This window comes from Trichosporon asahii (assembly GCF_000293215.1).
Source record: "Trichosporon asahii var. asahii CBS 2479 unplaced genomic scaffold scaffold00070, whole genome shotgun sequence".
NCBI lineage: Eukaryota > Fungi > Basidiomycota > Tremellomycetes > Trichosporonales > Trichosporonaceae > Trichosporon > Trichosporon asahii.
Window position 1 is genome coordinate 977,765 of NW_014040855.1, and position 17,113 is coordinate 994,877.

The 17,113-nt window shown below is 60.2% G+C and overlaps 6 protein-coding genes and 3 non-coding genes across 9 annotated transcripts; 4 read left to right on the top strand and 5 right to left on the bottom strand.

Moving 5' to 3' along the window:
* Positions 1-106: 106 nt before the first annotated feature.
* On the bottom strand, positions 107-992 carry A1Q1_04175 (uncharacterized protein; the record flags this gene model as incomplete). Its single annotated transcript, XM_014322552.1, has 3 exons — positions 107-270; positions 541-589; positions 867-992. 3 exons carry the CDS (start codon positions 990-992, stop codon positions 107-109), a joined length of 339 nt encoding a protein of 112 aa, XP_014178027.1.
* A 1,835-nt stretch (positions 993-2,827) lies between these two features.
* A1Q1_04176 (uncharacterized protein) lies at positions 2,828-3,067 on the top strand (the record flags this gene model as incomplete). Its single annotated transcript, XM_014322553.1, has 1 exon — positions 2,828-3,067. One exon carries the CDS (start codon positions 2,828-2,830, stop codon positions 3,065-3,067), a length of 240 nt encoding a protein of 79 aa, XP_014178028.1.
* Positions 3,068-3,351: 284 nt separating this feature from the next.
* A1Q1_t515 lies at positions 3,352-3,442 on the bottom strand. The gene has a single exon. It is a non-coding gene; the product is annotated as a tRNA-Thr (tRNA).
* An 89-nt stretch (positions 3,443-3,531) lies between these two features.
* On the bottom strand, positions 3,532-5,216 carry A1Q1_04177 (uncharacterized protein; the record flags this gene model as incomplete). Its single annotated transcript, XM_014322554.1, has 4 exons — positions 3,532-3,900; positions 3,973-4,251; positions 4,299-4,528; positions 4,652-5,216. 4 exons carry the CDS (start codon positions 5,214-5,216, stop codon positions 3,532-3,534), a joined length of 1,443 nt encoding a protein of 480 aa, XP_014178029.1.
* A 1,748-nt stretch (positions 5,217-6,964) lies between these two features.
* On the bottom strand, positions 6,965-10,953 carry A1Q1_04178 (uncharacterized protein; the record flags this gene model as incomplete). The annotated part of the gene is made up of 6 exons (XM_014322555.1): positions 6,965-7,519; positions 7,749-9,029; positions 9,086-9,193; positions 9,256-10,203; positions 10,256-10,613; positions 10,739-10,953. The coding sequence occupies 6 exons, from the start codon at positions 10,951-10,953 to the stop codon at positions 6,965-6,967; spliced, it is 3,465 nt and encodes a 1,154-aa protein (XP_014178030.1).
* A 251-nt stretch (positions 10,954-11,204) lies between these two features.
* A1Q1_04179 (uncharacterized protein) lies at positions 11,205-12,012 on the top strand (the record flags this gene model as incomplete). Its single annotated transcript, XM_014322556.1, has 4 exons — positions 11,205-11,348; positions 11,394-11,450; positions 11,503-11,640; positions 11,716-12,012. The coding sequence occupies 4 exons, from the start codon at positions 11,205-11,207 to the stop codon at positions 12,010-12,012; spliced, it is 636 nt and encodes a 211-aa protein (XP_014178031.1).
* Positions 12,013-12,321: 309 nt separating this feature from the next.
* A1Q1_t478 lies at positions 12,322-12,410 on the top strand. The gene has a single exon. It is a non-coding gene; the product is annotated as a tRNA-Val (tRNA).
* Positions 12,411-13,822: 1,412 nt separating this feature from the next.
* A1Q1_t514 lies at positions 13,823-13,911 on the bottom strand. Its single transcript has one exon. It is a non-coding gene; the product is annotated as a tRNA-Val (tRNA).
* A 1,094-nt stretch (positions 13,912-15,005) lies between these two features.
* A1Q1_04180 (inorganic diphosphatase) lies at positions 15,006-16,458 on the top strand (the record flags this gene model as incomplete). Its single annotated transcript, XM_014322557.1, has 5 exons — positions 15,006-15,190; positions 15,507-15,664; positions 15,706-16,063; positions 16,110-16,179; positions 16,243-16,458. The coding sequence occupies 5 exons, from the start codon at positions 15,006-15,008 to the stop codon at positions 16,456-16,458; spliced, it is 987 nt and encodes a 328-aa protein (XP_014178032.1).
* Positions 16,459-17,113: the final 655 nt, after the last annotated feature.

The window sequence follows — 17,113 nt, forward strand, 5'->3', positions numbered from 1 at the left end:
TAAGACGGCACAACCAGCTCACACACACAAAGAACACGAGAGGAAAATGGGAGGGCACACCACGAGTAATGACGGAGGAGGTAGTTCGAGAAAAGTGAACGTAGACTCACTTGCCCTGCTGCTGCTGGCCAGAGGCCGAGGTGGTGCCAGCGCCAGCCGACTTCTTGACCTTGGACTCGCCCTTGAAGTCGCCGACGAGCATCTTGGGGAGCATCGCGCGGGCCTCGTCCGAGTGGCCGACGTCCTCGAACGCCTCGGTAGCGTCACGGCCTGGATGTTAGCTACCATGGTCGTTGAAGCTTGGCCGTTCGCCGCAGTGTGTGCTGTGATGATTGCTCGCTGTTCTCGTCTCATCATGCAAGATGCCCAATGCTCCCGCATCAGCGGAGCGGAGCAGAGTGGGGCGGACGTGGTTGCAAGATAAGACGTGATGGGTGGATGGTTTATCCGGACCATCCCGTCGCAAGCAACACAATAGCGAGCAGCGGCACGGAACACGGACAGCAGGCGGCTTTGCAGCACGATGCGCGGGATACTCACCTCCCTCCTCGATCAGGACCTCGTCGCCACCGGGGTGCTGTTCGTCAGTCTTTGATGATGTGCGGGGTGACATTTCCGAGCGCCGAGATGACCGGCGTGCCGGGCCCGAGGGCACCGATGCATGAAATGTTCGGCGGTCGTCATTGCCTCGCCGCTGGCAAGCGTCGCTGCCTCTCAACTGCATGCTCATCGCTCCGTCTGGCGCTCCGAGAGGGCGTGTGATGTGGTGCGGAGCTTGCAGACGGAGAGAAAGGCACGGTGGGAGAGAGGGATGAGGTAGGCCATCCGGGCACCTCGAGCAGCTCGGTAAACTGAGTACTACTCACCTCGTCAAGGAACTTGGTGACATTGTAGACCTTGCCGGAGATGAGGACCCAGCAGTCCTCGCGGGTCTTGTGCTGCTGGAGGTCCTCGATGGTGTAGACCTTGGGGGAAGCGGAGACGTCGGCCATTTTGATAGAGTGTTAGGAGATAACAAGATACAAAGAAGTTGGAAGCAAATGGCAACAGAATGGTTCTTGTCGTGGCAAATACGCAGGGTAAGGACAGGCGCAGGGGCGGCGGCTAGTCAGTCGGACGAGAGTAGCACACCCAGGCCAGTGATCGCCTGAATTGCATCCGCTTTCATTGGCCCGCACGCGTTGTGCGGACAATGGGCTGTAGTGGGGGGCTTGGCACATGGCCCGGCCACCGCCCTGGTTTTGCCGCTCTCAGCTAAAAGCGGGGTCAAAAAATCCATGCAACGGCGCGGCGCGCGGCTTGACCGAGCAAAACGCGAAGCAATTCGAACACTAAAGATGAACGCGTCCCCAATTAGCGTCCGGCTTGGGCTGGCGGAATGGCACACTACTACTGCACGCAACCGTCGCCGAAAGTGTAGCCTCGATCGCGTCACTCCACGGGCGGCCACGGTGGTCCATGGGGCCCGCTCTGGGTAGAGGTACTCATACTGGCTAAGATCGTTAGCTATGCAGTAGACTATCAGTCTGCAGCTCAACAACTCCGGATCCCGACGTCACTAAGCAGATTTCGTGGGGCGCCGAGCAGGGTCGGGCTTTATCTGCAGGTCTCCCAGCGTGGAGAAACGTGGACGCTGCAGTGTTACTCTTCAGCCAGTTTGTATCGGCTTCTCCTGTAGATTGACTACGTCTCTCATAGACGTATGAGCAGCCGCAAGCGTCAATAACAGAGTCAACTTGTCTTGGAGGAGTGGAGGGAGCGTGTGGAGGTGGTTTCTACGGCTCCGACTTGAACCTCTTCCCCCTCCCCGTCAACGTTATAAGCGCCGGCCCTCCACCTCCCTCCACATGCTCCGTCAGCATTGCTCTTCTGCTTGCTCATCAGCGTTGACGTTGCTTGCTCAGCGATGAGGTGACGGACACTTGGATCGGAGATGGAGCCTCCCCCTCCTCCAACGGACACCTTAACGGGCACTGTCACGGAGAGCACCGACTCTTCCCCGGTGCACTTCGGCTACTTGCACCTCCACATCCGGCTACGGCACCGGCTTCGACACAGTATTGACACGGTCTCCGCCGCCCACCCACCATATACATAATCTGCTCACCTCCGCTGCGTCCTTGGCATCTCCATCCCCCTACATTTAGACTTGCATAGACCATGGCCTGCCTCGAACACACGCGCATGGCGTTCCTGGAGACGCTCGATGGTGAGTCACTCTGACAGTGTTGGGCGCCGGGCACCCCCTTCCTCCTTCTGGACGCCGATCGGCTCTCCGGCCCTCGGTCATTCGACAACACCCAGGCTTTAGACCGCGCACTGACTTATAGGTGGCCATGACTCCAACGTCATCAGCAACGTGCGTTCTGCTTGTGCAGGTGTCTCTGCACAGCTCACAGAGGTGTACCGTTGAGCTGACATCCAGCTCGAGGTTGTCGCCGCCCGCCCGGGGTGGGTCAGGACGAGGATGAAGCTCCAGCCGCGACACCTGAACGGCCATGGTGTGAGTACATTGCAGAGAGCTGGAGGAACGAGCTCGGCTGCAGGCGCAGCTCGGGACAGCCCAGTCAGTTCCGAGCATCGAGCTCGCAGACTGGAGCGGCTGATCTGGCCGTATGATGCGTTCCCAGCTGACAGCAGAACGTCCATGGCGGCTGTATCATGACGGTGAGTCTTTCCTCCTCACTCTCACAGGGCGCCATGCTCACACGCTCATGCGCGCGCGCTCGCTACGCTCGCCGAGGCTAACGCCCAGATGGTCGACTGCATCACCTGGATCGCGCTCGCAACCCTCGGCGCGCCCTGCATTAACACCGTGTCCTCCAACATGAGCGCCGAGTTCCTCCGCCCCGGCGGCACAGAGGGCCAGTACCTGTACGCAGAGGGCACGGCGAGCAAGGTCGGCCGCCGGATGGCCTTTACGCGCATCGACTTTTACAACGAGAAGGACCAGCTCGTTGCGTTTGGGAGCCACACGCACGCCGTCCTGCCCGAGAGCAAGCCGCATGAGATTGTCTTCTCGGAGGACGGTGAGAAGGCCATCCCGGTGGCTCAGGGGAAACTCTAGAAGCTCTAGGACAGCGGGCGCTTGCTGCGAGGAGCTCGAGCAGGAAAGGTTGACGTAAACGGGTAGAGATGGAAGTGTAAGAGGTAGATGATGAATGCACATCGTTTTGGTTGTCTTGTCACTCACCCCCTTCCACTCTGCTTCCCACCTCCAGGTCTCACAGATGCAGGAGGTGCAAAAGAAAGCACGCTCTGGCGCGGTGCAATCTGTCAAAAATGTGATGCCTTCTACCCGAATCGAACGGGTGACCGTTCCATAGTCCGGTGATACACCGCTACTAGTGGAAAATTCTAGCCACTGAACTAAGAAGGCGAGCACGTTAGCGTGTTTCTTGTAAGAACATGAGCGGCGCCTGTTCCGAGGGCAAATTCGGGTCGTCTGCTTATGTGTCGCATGTTTCAGAAGGAATGTTGGTGGGATTGTCCGCTGTCTCGGATAATGCATGCGCGACAGTGCATTATTATCTATTTGCGATAGCGCCGCCCCATAGTGCGCCTCCGTTGTACAGGCGGAGAGGCGGAAGGAACGTAGTCCGCATCCCGTTTGTCGTCCTCTTCAACCACGCCCTCGTCTGCGGCGTGCTCGTCCTCCGATGAGGACTCTGGGTCCATGATGTCCGGTACTGGTGTTCCATCCGAGCCGGCTTCGGAGGCAATACCGTACCACTCCTCAAACTCCTCCTCCGCTTGGGAAGAGGGCTCACCTTCAGCTGTACCCGGTGCAGCATCTCGCGTCGCACTCTCCTCATCGTCGTCGACGCCGAGTTCCTCGGGCATCCCAAGTGCCGCCCGTTGCAGGAGCATGTTCCGCGCGCTGCCGACCTCGCTGAGAGCCTGCCATATTGTCTGTTGTGGTGGCGCTTCGCTCTAGCTTCGTCAATCCCCGCAATCACTGTCTCCACTCACCTCATCTCGGTCAGCGCGCCAGTGTTCCTCCTCCATATCTGAATCCTCGTCGAGCGCGCTGTGTGCCGCATCAGTCAACGGAGCAAAGTTTACGGCCAGCCGACCCCTCAGGGCCTGCGTGTAGTGCCAGTCCAGCAGGTCAAAGTTCGGATTATCCACGTCGCCCGCGTCCCACTTGACTTGCTTGCCGTGCAGGCGTTTGTAGTCCTGGAACCCGGGTTTGGACGGGGGCGCGAGTACGTGCACGAGCGCCGTGGCCGTGTTCAGGAAGATGTCCCGCTGCACCTGGCTGTCAACGCTACTTCGGCGGGGGCTGGCAGACTCACCGGCTGCAATGCGATGTCGCCCTGCGCGAAGAACGCTCCCAGGTCGGGACTCATGGTGATCCACGAGGTGATGTGCGAGTTGTGCACTTTCGCGCTGGCGTGTGCCTCCTCAGCATCGGGGGGCGCGATACGCACAGCGCGGCAGATATTCGACCGCAGGCCCGTGATGGCACATGTATCGCGGTCTCGGGCTTTAACCTCTGCCTCGATCTGGCGTCGGCGCGATCCTTCTGATGGACTCACGTAGTCGTCGCCCTCGCCAGAGTATAGGTCGTGCGGCCGAACGGGCCACACGACCTTGCCCCGTTTACACCCGGCTGCCCGTCAGCTACCCCGTCACAGGTGCGGCGTACCAGTGACATAGACGTACTCGCCGCGATCTGCGTTCGCAAACGGCGGGCAGCTCCCCAGTCCCCGCCTCGGCCGCAGCGGATCGTCGTGTCCCGCGCCCCTGCCCGTGATCCGCTCAAGGAGATGGACGACCTGCTCCCACCGCGCACCCCCGGGGTAGGTCTCCTCCAGCATCTCCACAGGTACGGAGACGATATGCCATCCTGCGAGATTGTAGATATCTATCCTGTCCCCGGCCCAACGGTGGCTCGCGCGAGCGCCTGTGTTTGGTTGGGGCTGCGCTTCCATCTGGGGATGACGCAGCGATGGCCGCTGGAAGGAGGGGAGCGAGTAGCGCGATGCCTGTCGTGGGGACAGGGAGGGACGCTCTGGCTCTGAGTGTCGGGGACGGCGCGGCTCCGAATGCCCTGCCCGTGACCGTAACCGTGACGCATGGGGAGGGAGTCCCGAGTGCGAAGACGAAGAAGCGAGCGATGCTCGGCGCTCCGCTGTCCATCGCTGCAAGCGGGTCTGGGATCCGGATGCCCGGCGACTCTGAGTCGACGGCGAGCGCTCGGTCTTGACCATGACGGGCCTGTGACGGTGGTGAGTGGAGCAACGGTGACGACTGCCTCGATACGAGCGGCAGTCTTGACGCGCGTAATACTACGGCACTGAAGCAAGCGTGATACAATTTCGGTGTGCGGCCCGCAAATCCAATTCGCCGAGGTGCGAGGGTTTAGAACGCCGATCTGCCCGAATACCTCATCGCACCTGCCTTTCAGACCTCCAAGACTTCCATCTCATGTTGTTGCTGTTGATTGTGAGCAATTGAGATGCACATGTCGCGAAAATTACCGGTTGTTACGAAGTATAGATTTGTGTGAGTGACCGAGAGGTGACGGTTCGAAGCAGGTAGCGTTTCAGCCCGTTTGCCAATACCTGGAGGCGGTGATGTGCACTGATCTCTGCACTGGGCAAAGATGCCTGAAGGCTGAGAGCCCCATGACAACATCGCTGACGGCGATCTCAACGCCTCCTCTTGACCCTCTCGCTTAACATGATGGATCAACATACCGCAGCCTCCGCCAGTGCGTCTTGGCATGTCCACCAGCATACCCGCCTCGTCGCCAGTGATTCCTCCTCATTCCTCGCTTGGAGATATGATCCTCACGATCCTCACGACCCTCACGAGCGGCACGAGGGTAGCACGAGAGCCACACGAGAGCCACACGAGGACGTGAGATGAGACCGCCCTTCCCATGGCCATGGATAGCACTGGATCGACTCGCCACACCTTGATGTCTCCCCTTCCCCTTCGGGGTCCGTAGTGCTCCGACACAAGGAGAAGTTCGGCATGCCCCGGCGCCGCCTCTGTCCAATCCTGACTAACCCTATCGTTATGGTCATGTCACACGATCTCAGCGAATGTCAAAAGAAGGCACACACGACGTTTGTAGGGCCGTGGTCTCGTGCTAGGCACAGAATTTATCACCCCAACCTTGCAGAACAATAGAAAATAGAAGCACGAGGCCTGTGGACGTATCAGAGAAGGCGGGCGACAGATGACCTGCTGACATTCTCGGGTCAGCTGGTCTTTCATTGGCGTTGAGGGCGCAGCTGGCGCAGAAGGCACACAAACAACGCTCGGATTGTGTCACCTTGTTCCTCGGCATGAGCCCTTCTGACATCCTGTAGGGACTCCTGGAGACATCCTGGAAGACGCATGGATGCCATCCTCAGAAAACACCTGACGTGATCACAACACGACACCTGACTCGTCCTCCTGCATTCCTGCCAGCCCTGGTGGCCCTTGTGGCGTTTCTGCTACCCCGAGCCGCACCTTGCGATTCTCGCTTCCTACTCTTTCCTGCTCCTTTCCTGACCACTCACACAAGACCAAGCGCACTCCTGAACACAGAACGGAGAGCACGGAGCCGGTACATCCCGGCGTCCTAGCTGCTCCGTATGTTTCCATGTTTACCTTTGCTGTGTCACTTGGTCTCGCTCGGACCTGCACGAGTGAGGATCTCGGGGTGTCCGGTCCAGGTGCCGCCGGGCGCGCCGGGAGTTCCGCCGGGCCATCAGTGCCAACAATATCGCGGTGCAGCAGACAAGTGTAGATCCCAGAGGGGTGCGCGTGGGCAATACATTACACTCAGGAGTGACCGGGAGGAAAATACCAAAAATATAAGTTCTACTTCTTACAACAATGTGATGCCTGATTCTAACTTCTGATCCGATCTGATAAGCTGATGCGATACTGTCGATTGCGTTTTGGGGTGGTTGTTGTTGGTTGTTGTGATTATTCACAGTGGCGAGGGCGGGGTTGCTGCTCAGATGCGCTCGAGGAAGCCCATCTCCCACTCGCCCATGCGCCTGCGCTGCTCGGGGTACAGCGCCGTGCTCGCCTTGAGCGCGGCGATGAGCGCATCGCACACGTCGGCGGGGTACGTGAGGCGCTCGCACTGGCCGGCGTTCTCCGTGTTATCGCCGACCTTGTACATGATCTTGGCGGCGCGGAGGGTGCGTCCCTGGGGCGCGGCGAGGGTGCTGCCGAGTTTATGGCTCTTGCCGCTCTGGCCCTTCTCGATCGCAGCAGGGCGGCGGAAGGAGATGCGGACAGAGGGGTTGAACACCCACGCGATGAGGCGCGCCTTGTGGGTGCTGTCCTCAATCACAAAGCGGTGGCTGCCGTGCGCCTGGACGAGCTCGAGCATGTCGCTGACGAGGAAGTTGGAGACGGGGTAGCGAACAGAACCCGCGTCGCGCCCGTGGACGGCCACAGCCCACTTGGCGAAGCGGACGGTGCCACCGCCAGGCGTGCCGGCCTTGCGCACCTTGCCGATCTCTTCGCCACACTGACACGAGGCAACGTGCCACTGGTCGTCCTGCGAATGTTAGCTGTATGGCCAGTTGTAGACCCCGAACCACCTCGCGGAACGGGGGATGTTGTCCGGCCCGCTGCGGGACTGCAGCGCTCAATGTTGGGCCATTGTATCGACCGGTGAAGCGCGGGACTTGCAAGAGTTCCGCGCCGCCAGTGGGGGACATGGCGCCGGCCTTCTTATCGGTCCTTTGCTGCTGTTGCAGGGGCCGGACAACAATGCAATAACTCACCTCAGAGACCTTCTTGACGCCATTGACGTGATCGCCGGAGACCAAGAGGTAGGAGCCGCCGACGAGGACGGTGTTGTCGTCAGGCCAGAAGCCGTCGCGGGCCTTCTGGGAGATCTGAGCCGTGAAGGCAGGATCGCTGTGGCACATCCAGACCTCGAGCATCTCAGCCCAGTGCTCGGAGGGGAGATCCTTGAACTGGATGTCGAGGGGGAAGGTGGCGAGCTCGCGCTCGCAGTTGTTGCAGCACAGAGACTGAGGGTGCAGGCTCCTAAGCGACGGGGCAGAGAGCGCATGCGTGATGGCCGAGTTGTACGCGAGCGTCGGTGTAGGCCCGGGGAGAGCAGCAATGCGTGCCTCCATGTGGTTGTTCGTGACGGCGAGAGGGATCTTCTGGCCGAGAGGAACGGGCGAGGGAAGACCGATGGCCAGCTTGAAGTCGCTGTCCGTGTCGCACACAAGGGTAGCGTCCGAGGCATTGTCGACATCGAGCTCGAAGCCAACGTCGCTTGCACCGTACACGATGCAGAGCGTGGTGCACAGGTTCTCCTGGTGCTCGCAGATGTAGCCAATGTTGGCCGCGTTGGGCTTGCCAGAGGACATGGTGCGGAGCAGACGACCGGGACGAGAGGCGATACGGCGCAGGGCGCTCTCCTTCTTCTCCTTGCGCCTGAAGCCGAAGGTGGCGAGCGAGGGGCTAGCGGGAGGGCTCGAGGCAACGGGGGAGACGACGATGGAGGGTGATGAAATCTCCTGGTTGCGCAGACGCGAGGTGTTCTGCGAGTCGAGGATGAGATCGACAAAGTCGTCCTTGCCAGTCTTGAGCCTCGGCGGGGACCTCGGGGCAAATGAAGCGACGCGGGGCGCACGTGGTGTCTTGGGAACCTGGACCTCCTGGTTCTGGAAACGAGTCGAGGACGTCGCCGCGAAGAGCGTGTCGAAGAGGTCGTCGTCGTCACCGCAGACCGGAGCTGGCCGTCTCCGGGGAGCGATGCTCTGGACGGACTTCCTGTTGTCCCGCGACGAAGGCAGGGAGCGAGAAGTCAGGCGCGGGGTGAAAGGCGGAATCGGCGAGGACTGGCACGAGCTGCTCGAGATGACCTGGTCGATGGATGCCTGCGGCGAGTGCCTGCTTTTGCGCGGGGGCTGGGAAGAGTTGCGGGGTGGTCGGCGCTGCTGCTCCTCAGAAACGAGCGAGACGGAGGATGCAGCGGGCGAGTTGGCGGTGGTAGAATTCGTGCGGACCTTGGAGAGTTCGATCAATCCGCGGAGGAACGCGTCGCGCTGCGTCATAATTAGCCTCCGCGCGTTCTCTCTGCTTCTGCATCTTCTTCACTCACCTCACGCAGCTCATTCGCCCGCGCAATGTTGTCGTTCGGGCAGTCGGACAGGCCGCGCTCGAGCTGTGCGCTCGTCTGCTGCAGCGCGTCCTTGAGGACCTGGCGGCGCTGCTTCGTCAGCGAAACTTTTTCCCGGGTGTGACCGCTCTGGTCGCTGATATCAAACTCACCTTCTCCTGACGCCTGATGGTCCAGTCGGCTTTCTGGCCAATGTCGAGGCGGTCGACCCTGTTGATGATGTCGTCAAGCTCCTGCATGTCCATTGTGCGCTGCCACTGCCCCTCGAGGTGGGGTGCGATGCGGTGGAGGCGCTCGATGACGGACGCCACCGTGTCGGAGTCGGCGCTCCGCACGAGCCCCTGGGTCTCGGTGGCGCCCAGGGATTGCTGTGACTGGAGGGACTGGACAGAAGCCAGGGAGGATTTGCTCGCGGCAGCCTCCCTGACGAGGGTCGAGACGCTGGAGGTGTACGACGACTTGCTCGTGTCCCGGTGCATGCCGTGCTGATACGGCGAGGGGAACTGGGGACGCGAGCCGGAGGTGGAAGCTGTGGAGGAGGTGGCGGAGGCAGCCGACGCAGCAGAAGCGCCAGAAACAACACGCCGGCAGGGAGGAGTCCCAGGAGAAGGCGGGGCAGGCAGGGGCGACACTGGTGGCGGGGACCGTGCGGGCAGGGCTCTGGACGTGTCGGCGCGGGAGGCCCTCGGCGATTCCCGGCGGCGCTGGACAAGCTGCACGACCGCGTGGCTGAGCGACTCAACCCGGGCCCAGGCGAGGTCTTCGCGCACGGCGTGCACAGCGGGGTGGAGGAGATCGACCTCTGACGCCGTCGGGTCCGCTCTCGGCGGGCGCTGGGCGGCGGCACGTTGGACGGCCTCAAGAATGTGGATCAGGCGGAGGTACGGCGAGGTGACCTGAGTGGGGTCGTCGGGAGGCGTGACGGGGGAGGAGATCGCCGACGAGGGATGGAACGTCTCAAGCTCGTATGAAGCCTCAAGCAGGTCGTGGATTGCGCTCGCCAGCTGTTGCTCCTCCGCGGCGCGCTGCAGGCCCCGAGGCGACTTCTTTAGTCGCTCGAGGACCTCAACGCACGCGCATTGGATACCCGGGAGGTTGATCTCGGTCATGTCGTCATACTAATGTCAGCTCGTGTGAGCAGGGCACGCTTACATCGTAGACAATGTCCGAGGCTGAGAACTCGGTCGACATGTCAGTCGACATGTCCTCTGTGCTGGAGGGCATTTCGGGAGAGCGCGTGTTCGCGAGACGGACGAGGTCGAGGAAGAGCGGTTCGCGCGGCAGCGATATTGAGTCGAGGCTCAAGTCGCTGAAGCGGGGTTCGTGTGGCGGGCTAGCGGGAAGAGGGGGGAGGGGACGACTCTGGATCACGTCCATGCTGAGCTTGCTCTGGGCGCCGAGGCGGGTGGTGTCTTTAGGCTGGCGCTCGAATGTAAGATGATAATGTCTGGTGGTGTTTACGCTGGTGTCTGGGGCGAAGTTTCGGGTGGCCACAACAAACACCTCTAGCCTATATACCACGCTCGGTCCGGTTCGTTCTTTTGCGCGCCAAACATGCGCTCCTGCGGGTCCTGAGAGGCTCCAGCGGCTCCAGCCATTCATGAAACGATGCGAATGAATGTCCGAAGAGAAAACCTGTCGCGGGTTGAACCGGCATCGCCAGGGTGGTGCACAGGGATCGCATCGAGGTGGTTAGTCACCATCGCGCCGTCGCGCGCCAGCGAATGGATGGGGAAGGCTGGGGGGAGCGCCTTGTCCTCTTCTGCTCCTGGTACCTCCTGCCACCTCCTGGTACCTGCTGAAGAGTCCTGCCGTGACCTGCTCGGACGGGGGATAGCGGAGTTTGGCATCTGCCTGGGCAGGTCATGGTGAGCCATGACATTCCTCCCCCTTCTGCATCCCCCTTCGCTGCCCCGAACATCCCTACGGCTCCCTACGAGCCACTGCGAGCCACAGCAAGCCCCGATGCAGCCCCCGTCGCCGCCCCAAGACATGCCAGACAAAAGAACAGGCAGACACCTGGGGGCTTCTTAAAGTATTTACTTTGACTTGTCTTCACCACCTTTGTTGTCGAGATTTCCGTGATACCCAGTCGCCCACAATGTCCGCACCGCTACTCCTCCCGGGACAACCGCTACCAGCAGCATTCACAATACCTCCAGTGCCGCAGTGCGGTCCAGGCTGTTATGAGAGCCAGGGCCGTATTCTCGCCAGCATTGTCGGGCGGCCACACCGCGATGGAGCAGTGAGCTCTCAATTGTCGTCAGCTTGTCAGCTAACCACGCCGCAGGTCGTCAGCGTCATTGGCAAGGCCGAGGCGGGTGTAGTGCCAGAAATCGGGAGCATTGTGGGTTGAGAAAGGTGCGCGGGTGCAGAGCTGACTCTAGGTTGTTGGACAGGTTGGTTACCCTCTCCTGGTTTGCGCGGCGAGCTCTAACACCCAGATTGCGCGCTTGTCACCGCAGCAGGCGCACGTCGTGATTCAGATCGTCAACGACCGCCCCGTCGCCGACTCTACAGAGGAGCTGACAGGCGTCGTGCGCCTCGCGGACATTCGGTGCGCACCGATCCGACTCCCACGCTGACCAGCCAGGCTGACCGAGCGCGACAAGGTCAAGATGGGCGAGTGCTTCCGCCTCGGCGACATTGTCAAGGCCAAGGTCGTAAGTCACGCCCTCGTTCTGTTCTGTAGCTCACCCCAGCTCTCCCTCGGCGACGCCCGCAGCTACTACCTCTCCACAGCCGCCAACGAGCTCGGTGTCGTGTACGCCACCTCCGAGGACGGTGAGCACCCCCCTTCCCAGCCAGTACCGCTGACCACCAGGCAACCCGCTCCTTCCCATCTCGTTCCAGGAGATGGAGGACCCCCAGACGGGCCGCACAGAGCGGCGCAAGGTCGCCAAACCTGACATGTAGAGCACGCAGTGTATGACTATCCATTTCCGTGTACTGGCACCCGTTGCGAAGCCTTGGACGGTTGTGCGATGCTCAGAGGGTACATCATTGGCATTAACACTATTCGAGTTGAGCGCGTCCATGCCACCAGCCACTTGAATGTCCCACAGAGTGCAGGCGCAGGCAAACGTATCATTCAATTGTTTCTGTCTCATTGGGAACCTCCTGGTGACTTACTTCGACGTTCAGATTTCATCAGCGGCCACTTAGCTCAGTTGGTTAGAGCGTATGCTTAACATTCGATTGAATCTTACGCATAAGGTCGGCGGTTCGACCCCGCCAGAGGTCATATGTTTTTGTTTCTGATCATTCTGCTTTCCCAGCCGATGAAGCACCGAATTTAATTTACATTGTGTTTTTTTATATTATTATTGTTTGTCCATTTCGTTTCCGACATCAGTCTGCACAATCAACCCATTCGCAGTGGTGTTGTCACCCTCCCTGCCGCCTGCCAGGTCAATGTTATAGCCGTCCACGAGGAGAGGAGCTTGCGATAAAGCGAGCTTCGTTTCTTGGCAATGCTGCGGGCCGCGTCGTGTGGACACTTCCGGGCCCATTTTGGTGTGATCGCATCTCCTCTTTCAGAAGGCTGCATGTCGGCAACTGTGCGGCCGGCGCGTGGCGCATGTGGTCAACCCAGCTCCGTGTTGTCGACGTCCACTGCGTCGCTGTGAACGATATTCGTTTGACGGCACGCGGCAGGACCTGACACGCGCCGTGCGCCACACCCCCCACGCTGGACCACACCTCCGACTGTGTGTCGTAGTCCGCGTCAAATTGCTGGGGTTGTCGCTCTCCAAGTTGGGAGGGCACTCATTGCCAACGTGTAGATGCGGTGGGATGCTCCACCGCGGATGTGCAACGTACTCGGTCTCTAGATAGACGACAGACCCCAAGACGGTCGATGCCAAGGATGGCAATCGATCACGAGTCCACGACGAACCTGTAGAACATGCGGGCCTGTCCTGCCGCCCCCTCGTGGATTCGGGCAGCCGGTTGTCAAAGCGACACATCCTCCAAGTGGATGTCAGCACACGAATGACGCGAGACACTCTGTCACGATGTTGCCGCGACAAGCGGGACAACAGTACATGAAGCGACGGATATCGAGGCTAGATATCCGTCAGGGGAGAAGGTGCGAGGCGTCTTCATGTTCACAGGACCACAGCCGAGAGAGAACGGGCTAGAGGGTGCCGAGGATTCACCACGAGGGCTCCAGACACGACAACAACGCCCATAGGAGAAACATATATCAAATCGCTACAGCCAACACTCCCCCCGTCGAGTATGGCCCCAGAGGCCGCCAACGGCGAGGGCAGAATCGACGTACGCAAAGTGACACGCCTAAAGGCTCCGGTGTCATGCTCGAGTGCGAGCGGCCCTGCTGAGCACCTTGAGGAAGATGTTCCGCGGTCGTGTTGTAATCTGGGCATGTCGTCCTCCATGCCGTCCTCGTTCGCCTCGCCCTCTGTGTAACAACACGCCGCTCACATGGTCCGTAGATTCAAGCCGCCAAGCTGGTCAGCTTGGTCGATGAGCACATCTGCCTCGGTGCCGACGGACTTGAAGCTGGCCCGTTTGTTCAATGCCACTGCGATTTCAAGAGCGTTGTGACAGGCAAAGGGGGGCTGCTTTCCCTGACCAACTCGTCGGACTGCAACAATGCGTTGACGGACACATGGAGGATAAAAACAAAAATAATGACCTCTGGCGGGGTCGAACCGCCGACCTTATGCGTAAGATTCGATCGAATGTTAAGCATACGCTCTAACCAACTGAGCTAAGTGGCCGCTGATGAAATTGGTGAACGCGTCTCTGCTGCAATCGCATGGAGGGGATGCTGATTATTGATACGCAGCTTTTATGGCATCTGCGCGGCAACACCGGCGCCAGTATCAGCAGCAGCATGCGTGGCATCGCCCCCCTGTGCGATGTTGCATGGGGTCTTCTGCAGATTGGATTGTGATAAAACCACGGCAGAGTCCCCACAGCTTGACGACTGAAAGTGGCGGGTTCACCGCCACACGCCACCAGCTCCTCATCAACCTAAGCTCGCTGTCGCCATCGTCCGTGCCGAGCATGGTCTTTGATGTTACAAGTTGTCTGATCATCCACATCGCGACATGCGACATGCCAGATGCACAAAGTATACGAGTATGACGAAGACCACTGATTGCCCACGAGCGGGATTAGTGGGGGTCTTGAATGTCCAGCGGTCGCCTAATCGAATTGCCGACCCGAAATGAGCTTGGGATCGGGTACGAGCCGTTGCTAGTCGTGTTTCCTCCCCAGGACCGTGAGGCCCCAGACTTGATGCCGCCAGACCAGACGGCTGCAGCGGGGCCTTGCTCGACGTCTGTCCATCTCGTGCTCGCCATCAACAATAATCTCTCAACAACGTTGACCATTAATCCATTTACATCGCCGCCATCATCACCCGCTTTTCAGCCCTGCCACTCCGTTCCGTTCCCCAGCCTCCCGCCCCGGTTCCCCGTCCCCCACGTCTCCTCTGCACGGCTCCAGGTCGCTGCGCGCCCTTGCTGGGCGCCTGGAGAATCTATTGCTCCGACTAGGACTTTACGGACGACGACTGAAGTGTACGGGACTACTGTTAACGACAAGCGATAGAGTAGAGCGTGGTTATCGTGTGGTGAGTAACCTTGCTGCTTGCCGATAACCCCGACAGACTGCAATGGCGTGCTATTCCAGTTTATTGGGATTACAAAAAAGCCTAATATCGGTTGTAATAAGCTAATCGAGATTAGAAAGTTCTCTTAATACGATCTAATCCCCCATACAAATTGGATTGGGACACCCGATTTGATTCCGTTTTTGATTGGTCGACATGGAGGCCCCTCCCCCACCAACGCGTACTGGCTGGAGCAGCAGCTCGTCGTCGCTGTCACCACCACCACCACGGTCCCCGGTCTCGTCCTCACCGTCGTCAATGACTTTGAGTGCTCTCCGTCGCCTCTCCACCACTGCTACACACCTCTCACGAGCTTCCGCTACAGCAACCTCCAGCAAAATGGCAGCCGAGAACGCTTTCTCAACTCGCGTCGTTGGCGCTCCCAACACGCTCGAGCACCGCGTCTTTATTGAGCAGAATGGCAAGGTCGTCTCGCCCTTCCAGTGAGTTGAACAGTCATTCCGAGTGGTGACTCTTGGTTGTAGAGGCCATGAGGAGCATGTCAGCTTCCCGACCTGCATGCCTGTAGCACCAGTGCTCGTCGTCGCCGAGGCAGTGCTGGGCGTCGTTTGATAGCTTGCTCCTGCGCCGTGTGACGTGTCGCCTCATGCCTCCCTCCGCACCAGCTCCTGCTGCTTTTGGTTGCCCAACCGCCTCCTTCACATAGACCGCGGCGCCATCTGTCGTGCTCTGCGTGTGCGCGTCCGTGCGCTCCAGCACCAACCTCGCCCCTCCACTCCACCAAAACTAACCACCCAGCGACATCCCCCTCTACGCCGACAACGCTCAGACTATCCTGAACAGTGAGCACACACCGTCCAACACTCCTAACCCCGCAGTGGTCGTCGAGGTCCCCCGCTGGACCAACGCCAAGATGGAGATCTCCAAGGAGGAGAACTTTAACCCCATCCTCCAGGGTGCGTTGCCTCCACCGGGACGGGCTTGGACTCACGAACAGACACCAAGAAGGGCAAGCTCCGTTACGTCCGCAACTGCTTCCCTCACCACGGCTACATCTGGAACTACGGCGCGTTCCCCCAGACCTGGGAGGACCCCACCGTCAAGCACCCCGAGACTGGTGCCGTCGGTGACAACGACCCCCTCGACGTCTGCGAGATTGGCGAGGCTATCGGCTACACTGGCCAGGTCAAGCAGGTCAAGGTCCTCGGCATCATGGCCATGATCGACGAGGGCGAGACCGACTGGAAGGTCATTGCCGTCGACGTCAACGACCCCCTCGCCTCCAAGCTCAACGACATTGAGGACGTTGAGCAGCACCTCCCCGGTCTCCTCCGTGCCACCAATGAGTGGTTCCGGTGAGTCTCTTTGCTCTTCGAGCGCTTCGAGGCTGACATTGTGCAGGATCTACAAGATCCCTGACGGCAAGCCTGAGAACGTGTTTGCCTTCTCCGGCGAAGCCAAGCCGCGCAAGGTAAGTTTGGAGACGTCGTGACGATCGAGGATGTTGTGACGGCCGAGCTGACAAAGAAAACAGTACGCCGAGGAGATTGTCCGCGAGTGCAACCTGGCCTGGAAGAAGCTCGTCAAGGGCGAGTCTGCTGCCGGCAAGATCTCGCTCAACAACACTACTGTTGACGAGTCGACCTTCAAGGTCGCCGCCGCCGACGTGCCCGCTGCCAACCCTCTCCCCGCTGCCCCGATTGACGGCTCGATCTCCAAGTCGTTCTTCATCTCGTCGGCGTCGACGTAAGATTGGGTGGCTAGAATGTAGTTCCCACCGCGGATGTGCAACGTACTCGGTCTCTAGATAGACGACAGACCCCAAGACGGTCGATGCCAAGGATGGCAATCGATCACGAGTCCACGACGAACCTGTAGAACATGCGGGCCTGTCCTGCCGCCCCCTCGTGGATTCGAGGGACTGGACAGAAGCCAGGGAGGATTTGCTCGCGGCAGCCTCCCTGACGAGGGTCGAGACGCTGGAGGTGTACGACGACTTGCTCGTGTCCCGGTGCATGCCGTGCTGATACGGCGAGGGGAACTGGGGACGCGAGCCGGAGGTGGAAGCTGTGGAGGAGGTGGCGGAGGCAGCCGACGCAGCAGAAGCGCCAGAAACAACACGCCGGCAGGGAGGAGTCCCAGGAGAAGGCGGGGCAGGCAGGGGCGACACTGGTGGCGGGGACCGTGCGGGCAGGGCTCTGGACGTGTCGGCGCGGGAGGCCCTCGGCGATTCCCGGCGGCGCTGGACAAGCTGCACGACCGCGTGGCTGAGCGACTCAACCCGGGCCCAGGCGAGGTCTTCGCGCACGGCGTGCACAGCGGGGTGGAGGAGATCGACCTCTGACGCCGTCGGGTCCGCTCTCGGCGGGCGCTGGGCGGCGGCACGTTGGACGGCCTCAAGAATG